Source organism: Cornus florida, unplaced genomic scaffold (genome assembly GCF_030987335.1).
Source record: "Cornus florida cultivar Cherokee Brave unplaced genomic scaffold, ASM3098733v1 CherokeeBrave_3.0.0_Hap2_Chr10, whole genome shotgun sequence".
NCBI lineage: Eukaryota > Viridiplantae > Streptophyta > Magnoliopsida > Cornales > Cornaceae > Cornus > Cornus florida.
Window position 1 is genome coordinate 86,221,448 of NW_026775580.1, and position 10,840 is coordinate 86,232,287.

At 32.0% G+C, this 10,840-nt stretch overlaps 1 protein-coding gene across 1 annotated transcript; it reads right to left on the reverse strand.

Moving 5' to 3' along the window:
- Window positions 1-245: 245 nt before the first annotated feature.
- Window positions 246-1,834, reverse strand: LOC132278814 (spermidine hydroxycinnamoyl transferase-like). Its single transcript, XM_059780713.1, has one exon. It carries the CDS (start codon window positions 1,773-1,775, stop codon window positions 432-434), a length of 1,344 nt encoding a protein of 447 aa, XP_059636696.1. The 5' UTR covers window positions 1,776-1,834; the 3' UTR covers window positions 246-431.
- Window positions 1,835-10,840: the final 9,006 nt, after the last annotated feature.

A 10,840-nucleotide genomic window follows, 5' to 3' on the forward strand; every position in this document is an offset into this window, starting at 1 on the left:
CAACTTTGATATCCTATTTTAACCCAAAAAAAAAAAAAAAAACTTTGATATCCTACGTGTCCGGTGACATTCCATCTAGACATATAGATCACACACCCTCCGCCACTATATAGATAATTATCCCTAATATAATGTTGTACAGACACCATTGAGCCTACTGTCCCACTTTTTTTTGTCTCTGTTCCTTTAAATTGCCTTGTTGCTTCTGAATTACAAAAAGCAGCTGGACAAACATTTTTGTTAAGTTGTTATCAGGTTGAAAAAGAAGCATACTAATACAAGAGATCCAAGGCGAAGTTGGACTTATTACATTCATTTGGCTTCTGACCCAAAAACCAATTATTAATCTCACACATGGTAGAATAACCCACCTAATTCTAGTTAAGGAAATGGTAGGATATGAGAGTGCTCCTACAAAACATGAGTATTAATTAGATATCTTCATAAAAGAATTTCCTAAAGGCATCCATATGTGGCACCTGCAACCGCAATGCAATGATAAAGGATCCATCTTCATCGTGATCGGGGAGAATAAAAGACTTGCCATCAAAACCTATTGATCCAGGTCCCATATGAATCTCCTTTCCCCACCCGAAATCAGCACCATAAACAGGAAGACCTGCCCAAGTCGTGATCTCAAGATTTGGGTTCCCATAAAATGCCCCCTGGGTGCACCCAACTGTGTGAAAATTACGGTACCGAGACACATCCTCTTGGCATCTCAAAAAAGCAAGAGATGATCTCAGGTACTCATCTGTCATCCTGTCTATTGCTTCTCTAATCTTACTCGAAGCATAACACAACGGCTCCGACACAATCAAGCCGGAGACGCCTATTGCTGCTGTCCGAGTGGCTGCATTTCCGAAGTAGCACTTTGGCAACGCTGGTTTCAAACGGTTCCGGAGATCTATGGCAACATATAAATTTGTTTGCTGTTCGCTTTTGAGTTTTCGAGCCCTGCATGCGCACTTCCACATATGTCCAGCAACAGCCTCATACCGACTATAGCCGCGGCCATTCTTCTCGTCGCTACTCTTACCCTCATTTGCTCTCTTCTTCAACTTGTCGATTTGGTCTTTGCTTAGTTTCAACATGTTCACCACCGTTTCCTTCTTTCGTTCCTCCAAGTTATCCGAGTGACCAATCAAGAGTGGTGGAGGATTGTATTCTATGTGATCAAAACGTGGTGAACCATTGGCTAGTAATAATAAGGAGCGATCATGAAATGGAGGGCTGTCTGATGGCTCGCAAAGAGCTATTTTGGACCACTCGGCGACGAAGTGGAGCGCACTCCAGCCATCAACCAAGACATGGGATATCCCCAAGCCGATACTAATGCCACCGCAGCTGAACTTGGTGAGTTGCACTAAAACTAAAGGCAGTTCATGAATAGGCAAGTTGTAGTCTACGGATGGTATGAGGGCTCTGATCTGTGGAGTTGGAGCGAAGTCACCATAGTCCTCAATTTTGGTTTCGGACTCGGCTTCGAGGAGCAGAGCTCCCATGGAGTTGCAGTGGAGCTCGAGGCGGCCTCGGCCGCCAATCAAGTGCAAGCGGCCAGCAAGAGGGTAGAAGACAACAAGTGCTTTGCTGAGAGAGTCTCTTAGGATGTCTATTGGGCTGGGAGTATCATCGAACTTTGAGGTAGGTCGATAGAAATAGACTGTTGGTGCATGAGTTATGGCTTTAGTCTGGTCACAATCTGATAAACACATGAGATCATTTGGTGTCTGCTCCGCTGGCTTCACTATGTAAGAATCCTTCAAGCTCACCATTTTTGTAGAGGAGGGAGAGGTATTTGCTTGGCGGTTTCACGGTGGAACAGCCCATATATATATACACACACAAAAAGAATGGACTCTATGAGCTAGATCATCTATTGTGCTGTGGATGGTTCAGATTGCAATAGAGATTGGAGATGATGCACCTCCACCCCGCTTGGACCCCACCTCCCCAGGGATGATCTCGAGAAATTCAAAAGTATTTTACCTCCGGGTTTTTACAAAATCTGAAAAGTAATAAATAAAATTACAATGATTAACTGAAATTTTTTTTTCTTTTGTAAAAAAATTATTTTCCTTATTTATCATTTTTTAAATTTTATAATTACTGATTATTTGTCCATTTATATTGGATTAGAGTAGCAGTCCGTAAAGATAACCTACTCATTGATAGATAAGCAAGTTTTGTTTTCATCCATGTGTAAAAAATTACATTAAACACTTTTAACGCTAACTAATTCTACTACTACTACTATTATTAATTTTTTATAATCTATAAACTTGTAAAAATTGTTTATATATACATGGATTCATCAAAAGCAATATCAAGTAATTTATTTTTGTTATTAGTTTAAAATTTTATTATTATTACTACTACTATAGCTACTAGTACTACCATTTCAAATTAGATGTCTAGTTTGGAAAATCGTGACTCACGGTTCTCCAAACAAGACATCTTTTTTGAGACATGAAAATATTGTTATTCTTATTGTTAACTGGCAAGTTTAAAAATGATTCGTATATCTTACAACTAAGCAATTTATATTCATTATTTTACCATTATTATTATTATTATTATTATTATTATTATTACTATTAATATAAGGCAACGGTCCTTAACACTATTATCTGTTTTCATTTAATCAAATGTCCTCTAAATTTAACAAACTGTATTCCGAAAATTAACATTTTGTATTATCTTAATTTCCTTTCTTATTTGAAGACATAATTAATTTAAATAATTGAAGCAGATGAACTTTTTTAAGAAAAACTAACGATTTATCCCTAAGAAGGTGAAAACAAATCCATACGAAACGACAATAAACAAACCCATTTATTGAATGCATTGAATTAAATGGGCATTTGGTTGGGGCCAATATTATTTTCTTCACTGTGTCAGCACTTATTTGGTGGGGTGTGGTTGTTGGATCGTATGTACAATTTGAATGCACGGATCTACCAATTTGGAGGGATGAAAAAGAAAGAAAAAGAGAGAATTATCAGATATAATCTCTCTTATTGCTTCGTTATTCTAACTTAATTTTCTCACACTGCTTACTCTAAAACTAAGTTTCTCACACAAAATTGAAGCCCCAGCAAGATGACATCAACAATGCCATTGAATAGAAACTTTGATACCATGTTCAGATTGTGATACTCAACGAGGAAGAAGGAGAAAGAAAAAAGAGAAATTAAGCAATATAAAAAATAGATCCTTTTTTATTTATTTTTTTTTTTTTGTAAGTACCACAATGCCATTCTAACCCATAAAAGATGATAATAAAAAGAAAAAAGAACCGGATACAAGGTACATACGTCATGCTTGCTCGTGTAATATACAGGTGTGAATATAGTGCATAAAAGATAAAATATGAGCGAAAATATATATATATATATATATATAAAGAGCTGTACATAAATTAATTTAATGGGTAAGGCCATATGCAGCTGCCTCGAGGTAGCCCAATTTCCGAGAGCCAAGGGCCGTTTGGGTGCACAGCGCTCTAGCTAAACTTCAGGGGCTCCATTTTTGCCCGCGGGTCAATTTGTGATCGCTGCTCTCTTTTTTTTTTTTGCTGCAAAACGGCGCCATTTTGGACTACCTGTTTTATCTTATCCCATGGCTGCTGGAACAAAAGGCATTGTTTGACAGACTTATTTTTTTAAAAAAAAAAAAACTAAAAATAGGTTATTTTGAGCTCCTTTTAGAAAATAATAATAATAATAAAATTTAAAATAAAATTCATTAAATAAAAAATATATTGTTTAGGCATTGTTTATCAAAAAAAATTTTATTTGGGCCAAAAATAAATTCAAAAATCTTTTTTTTTTTTGCTTTTTCCCTTAAAATTTGTTTATTTTTTATTTTTTTTATTATTATTTTTTTTGCTTTAAATTTTAAATGTGTACAACAAACAATGCATTCGGCCGTTAAAGCAATGTTTGGCCTACACCAATAGTATCTTAACGGCTATAAATTTTTAAAATATATATATATAATTTTTTTTTTAACTTTTGTAAAAAAAATAATTAAAATTACAAATTTATTTACTTATTCCCATAGAATTTTATAATCCGTATTTTCTTATTTCAATTCGTTATTTTGTAATCCTTATTTATTTGGGCCAAAAATAAATAAATAAAAAGCTTTTTAAAAAAAAAAAAAAACTTTTTGTAAAAAAAAAAAATTAAATAATTTTTAAAAATATAGCCGTTACGAATGTAACCGTTTAGAAAAAGTTTTAAAAAGTTAATTTTAATTTATTATTATTATTATTTTTTAAAGAATAAAAATTCAAAAAACTTGATGGAGTTACCAACGTGACATTTGCTAACGTAACTTTAAAAAAAATTAATGTGATGTTTTTTTGAGAGTAAAAATTCATAGAGAGATTGACGCAGATAGCCTAAGCAATGTGTGGTGAAGGAGTTCTATCATGCGGCGGGTAAATATTACAAGTGTGAAAAGACAGGCTTAAGTTAAAAATAAAAAAATAAAAAATAAAAAAAGGGCAGCCCCAATGGAAATTTATTGTATATGATTTGATTTTCCATGCACAGAAAAAGGACAATAAAAGTGAGTGGTACTGGTACCAGCAATACTGAACACAGCTGTCATAACTTTACATTTTAGGGTTTTTTTTTTTTTTTAGAAAAAAAAGACAAGCCTAGGAAAATGTAGCATGCACAGAAAAAGGACAATAAAAGTGTGTGGTACTGGTACCAGCAATACTGAACACAGCTGTCGTAACTTTATATTTTAGGGTAAATTTTGTCTTTTTTAAAAAAAATTTACTCTCTCCAAAGAAACCCTGAACTAAGTAGCTGATCTGAACTATTCAAGTTATTTAATTTAAGGACAAAATCAGAAGTCACCTGCACAAAAATATAAAAAATGTTAAATTATTATATTTGCCTTAGTTAAAAAGACATCATTTGAATGCCTATCCAATTCTGACTTGTCAAATAAAATCTTAAAAGTCAATGATAACACACGACAACTCATCACCTTCAACAAAATTTACTTACCTCTTATCTTTTTAGAACCAAATAAATTCTTCGGTACACATCTTAGTGCCAAAACCAACTAGACCTACTCTCTTAATAAGAAACACAACGTGTAATTATCATAGCTCCTACATCTGACAATCACTCCTTGAGCTGTGTCACTTGAGGGTAAACTCTAATCAATTAAATAATTATAATATTGGTTGTTATTTTGGTTTGTAATTAAAGTATTGTTTCTATATAAATAGTTTTATTTTTTGATTTTGATCTGTAATCAAAACATTATTTCCCTATAAATGGTTTGATTTTTTTTTTTTGGTTTTAATTAAAGCACTATGTTTCTATAAAATGGCTTGATATTTTATTATGGTAGAACAAACATATTGATGGTTTAGAAACTTGAATATGTGGTTCAGAGAAGTTTGCTAAAATCAAATGATTTAATGTGTGAAAATAAATGTGATTAGATTTTTATTTTTATTTTTATTTCAGTTGTGTTCGTGGTTTTGGTCTGCAGTAAAATATCTCTCTGTGTCTAATGCATTTATGGTATTCGTGTTTCTTTTTGGTAAAAAATGAAAACATGTGGTTCATAGTGGTGTAAATTATGTTATTTTTTTGGTAGTTTTGTTTGAAACTCTGTATAAAGTAATAGTTGTCAGTTTTGTTAGATTCCATTGACTTTGTTTGTTTGTGGTCCCTTCCTATATTATTTGCTTGTAGTTTGTTTACAGCTGTACTGTTTAGTCTTTTCAATCTTTTCATATATTATTTGCTTGTAATTTTGTTTGCAACTATACTGTTTAGTCTTTTAATTCTTTTGAAACTGTTTGTTGACTGGTCCTTTCTGATTTATTATATTCTAGAAAAGTTTTTATTTTTGTGTTTGATAGGCAATTATGAAAAAAAATAATAAAAAAAAAAATAAAGATGAATACTAAACATTGTATAATTTTATGTCTCTTATTTTATATTTTAGCATGAAAACGGTGCATTGTCCCTCTTATTTATGTCTATTCATTGCTCCTATTGCTTGATATTACCACCATATTTGACTTAACACTAATGGAACCATGTATTACTGTAGATGGATACATCTACACTGTTGGGTTGTACCATGGGGTGTGCTTATGAAAACACCCCATGTGGCATACTTAGGAGGAAAGGTAACCTATTATGACAATTTGGATTCAGACAAAATGTCGTGCAACATATGGCAAAACAGATTGATTATGAGACTATTACCAAGGCTTATTACAAAATGCCAATGGTGAAGGATTCAAAGAACTGAAGTTGATCTGGCCTACATGTTTTCTCTGTTCTAGAGTTATACCAGGAAATCAAGGAAATTCATATCTACATTGTTTCACTACGGTTGATATAAAGAGGTTACAAAACCTTGAAGAAACAAATGATTATGACCAGATTGATGAAGCATACGTGGAATTTGTTAAAGTGGCGGAGTCTGGTGATGAGCTTGATGTGAGAGATATAGTCTTGTGTTGATGCGTATAATTTTGTGGGGTCTACATTCTCATTAGATTCAATTTACAAGATTTATATGGTTGGTTGATTCATATTTCTATGATATTTCTTTCTTGAGACTCTTGTTAATTTGTGACAAAAGTGGGGAGAGAATTTAGAGTCTTATCATTTTATTCAGGGGGAGAGATACTTTTTGTATTGAGAGAGAGAACCATTGATCATTGTAGTTTAAATTGCTTTGATATTTAGGCATTATTAATTTTGCTATTTTATATTTATTTTTTTGGTTAAGCTTCATGGGTAGTTGCGTTTGGGTTAATGTGCAGATTACAGGTTACTACATGTGTTGAAGCTTCATAACGTTCTAAAAAATTTTCGTGGTTTATTTCCTTTAACAATCATTGTAATTTACTTTCCTACTTAGGTAGATTACTAAATTATTTTTTGGGTTTTGTCAGGAAATTGTCAAAGGGGTAGATTGTGAGATATATATATTGTAATTGGCTAATTTCGTTGTTAAAACAAATCTGATCGAGTTGTAATTTTTCGATTCACAATTTCAAGTTTGAAGATCGAATGCGGATTTAAAGAGGTTCAAGTGTTCATGATATACTACACTCCGAAATGATGAGAACGATACTTTAGAAAGTTTTGAGAGGTAGTGAGAACATTTTGGAAGAGTTTGGAAGTTTTTCTGGGAAGAAAAACATTCTGTCCATATTGAACTGGTTCAACATCAGCAAAATTGTGAAACCTTCAAAATTGGCCATCTTGAACCGGTTCAGCACCCTTGAACCGGTTTAAGAATCAAAGGAAGCCTTCGAATTATTTTCTGGTTATCTTGAACCGGTTCAAGAAGTCATTGCAGCATCAGAATTCCAGTTTCCTTCTTCTGATTGTTTCCTTTTTGATCCCGACTTCTTTTCATGTCCTATACACAAAAAATTTCATATTTTCGAAAGGATTAGGAAATTCTAAACTCTATATAAACCTTGTTAGTTATTTAGGTTTATTCATGACTTTAAGGAACATCAATTCTATATTTTGAGAAGGCATTTAGAGAGAGAAAATTTGAAAATCAAATCTGATTATTCTGAATGAATTTTTGTGAGCATATACATATATTCATGAGTGATTTAGTAGTGTTGTTTACTATCTCATCGGAACTGAAACTACATTGAAGATTCAGAGTTTCCAAAGAAAAGACAAGATTTAATTCTTCTACATCGAGTTCAGATCTTAAAGAACAGAAGTAAAAGCGATCACACTTTGAAAGGGTTAGAGAATTGGAGGAATACTATTGTCTGATCTACCTGCTACTCTTCTACAAAGATCAAGTATAAGTCTGAGGTCAAGTTATTGTTGCACAGGACGTCACAAAGTCAGAGAATTGTCAGCAATTACTGTTTGATAGAACAATAGGGTGTGAGTCAAAGTCAAAGTTCAGTGTACTTTGTTTCAACTACGGTTTCCTCACTAAAAATCTTGATGCAATCTCTCTAATCTTACTTGCTTTATTTTACAGTATTTATATTTATGATTGTAGATGGTTAATTGATTAAATAATTAATCAATCATAAATTGAGTAAGTTGACCTAATAATCAGATCTAAGTCATTAAAGGAGTTAATCACAATTAAAATCAACTAATAACTTTCGTACCCCGCGTTAACATTGTTTTCACATGATGAAACATAGATTTTACTGAAGTGGGGTCTAAATATTGTCCTAGTGATGAGTTGAGAAACCTGTCTGATTCAGATGACGATGAGAATGAGGATATTGTTATTCACTAATCAATCAGTGTTTGAGTCAACAAATCATTATTTTAGGAAGTATAAATAAAAATTAAAAACTAATAGAAAATCAGTCATTGAATATTGAGTTAAAGAATTACACACGAATTTATCAAATAATGTTACATGAAGAGGGATCCAACTTCATATACACATTAAGGCTACGTTTGTTTCGACGTAAAATATTTTATTCAGAAAATATTTTCATTTTATAGGTAAAATATTTTTTATTTTTACTTATTCGGTATTTGACAGAGGTCTAAGTCGAGGTGGAGGTCAAGTTTATTAGACCGGATGTGTAAAATAACTTACTGAAAATTGATGAGTAAGTTATATTTGTTAGATTTTAATTTTTTTTTCGTAAATATTTTACGATAATCAAACGCCAAAAAATAAAAATAAAAATAAAAATATTTTACACCCAAATAAATGGAGCAAAGAAATTAAATTTGGTTGACTTTTATCGCTTAGTAGTGGTGAATTGTATTGGAGTGTTGAAAATTTTCCAGTCATTACTATACATATTTGGTTGAAAATGAAAATTGAGTTGTGTGCTTGTAACTTTGAAATGTTACAACTTACAAATAATAGTTATGTTGTACTATATATATATATATATATATATATATATATATATATATATTCAATATTTGTGAAATTTTTAGTCATGTGTATTCATATATATATATATATATTCAATATTTGTGAAATTTTTAGTCATGTGTATTCAGGTCGTGTAATCTTTACAAGGAAGAAACACATGCAATCATGCAACTCACTCATATAGCTAGAGTCGGTTTTCATCTTTTTCAAAAATTCGAAAGTGCTTTCATATATATATATATATTCTATAAAATCTTTCTATGGACCAACTAAATAATCAATTTCGGCCAGAAGCTTTTGGTCCATCGATCTTTAGCTCAGCCCAAACTCATTGGCTAGCCAGTTTAGCCCAGCCCACCTAGTTGATGAACTGGGCTTGAGTGTTGGTGTTGAAGTCCAGTTTGGCCGACAAGCCTGACCCGTAAGGGAAATATTGACAGATTATTAAGGTAGCCCAGCCCACCTATAATTGTGTTTTTTTAGCAAAACTATATATTCAAAAACAAAAAACTACACACCTTACAAAGAATATACCACTTACCAGTAACCTAGGTAATCCTTTTCAACTCCGGCGGATTGGACAAATTAGAGACTTCAAGTTCAACCCGATATAAAAAATGTTCTATCCCTAATTCAACTCTAACTCGAGTTTAATTCATCATTTTATTTTTAAACTTTGGTTTATAACTCGGGAGAAATTTTGAGTTAGAAAGTAATATTAATTCGAATTACTTATATGATCAATAACCACTTTAAAATTTTAATTTGATCTTAAATTTTTTTAAAATTTAATTATCCTAAATACAAATATTTTTTTTCGTGATTGTAAACACAATTTTTCTAAAACTTATTGCAAATTTTTAATAAATTACAAATAAATTATTTTAAAAATTAAATTTTCAAAGTATTAACATATAATAAATTAAGCTTTAAAATAAAAGAAGTTGAAAAGAAAAAAAGTTATCATAATTTAAAAATTATATATAATGTATCTAAATTAAATAACATATATGAAAATGATATTAGAATTTGGGCTTGATTTTGACTCATGTTCTTAGCACCTCAATCAAGCACAATCCTAATTAATTTGGTTTGAAATTTTTTAATCAAAACTCAACCTTAATTATAAAAATAAGTATCCTAGAAGAATCAAACTAGACTTGAGTTGAGTTCAGATTGCCCAGCCAAGTTACACCCCTATTTCCATATAATTAAGCTGGTGGTTTTTATTTTAATGTACACTTATTTTGTAGCTTGCCTATGATACAACTATACCATCTAATAATTCCAATAATATGCGTAATGTAAAATTCAATTCTGTATATATATAGCACCAAACAACATAAGTTTTTTTTTTGGGAAACAACATAAGATAAAAGATGCGATTTTCCTAAATTGAACACACACATATATACACACACACATCCCATCCTATACATGAAACACGAATTAAAAATGCATCGTCTTGGGATAATTTTCATTCTAGCATAGTCATTCCGCGATTGTAACGTTTTTGACACTAGGGAATAACTGTGCAGTTATGGAACATAATTTTTGGACATATTATGTTGTTATTATTATTTTGCAACCGAATTTGATGTGGTATTAAATTTCGTTTCGAAAATGTCCCTATAAGTAAGTCACATAAAGCGGGAGCGAGAGTAAGAGCAAATTCGAAAGCGGGAGCGTAAGAATGGCAGAATCAAGTCGTAAGTAGTGAGAATTTGAATAAGAGCGCACGTGGAGTGTGAAAGCAGGAGCACGCTTATAGCGTAAAAGCGATACCTATTAAGAAGAATTGTGTAACTTAACCTATAACCCTTTCAAAGTGATATCTCAATGATGACTCGGACCCTGGGAAGGAGGCCCCCAAAGGAGCATAAGAACTAAGGTGTCCAAGTCCAACAAAGTAGACCGCAATCCAAAACGGGCCCGTCCATAATACAAT

What these genes read in the sequence shown, in the direction of transcription:
- LOC132278814 (XM_059780713.1), bottom strand. Translation starts at nt 1,775, where the DNA reads ATGGTGAGCTTGAAGGATTCTTACATAGTGAAGCCAGCGGAGCAGACA.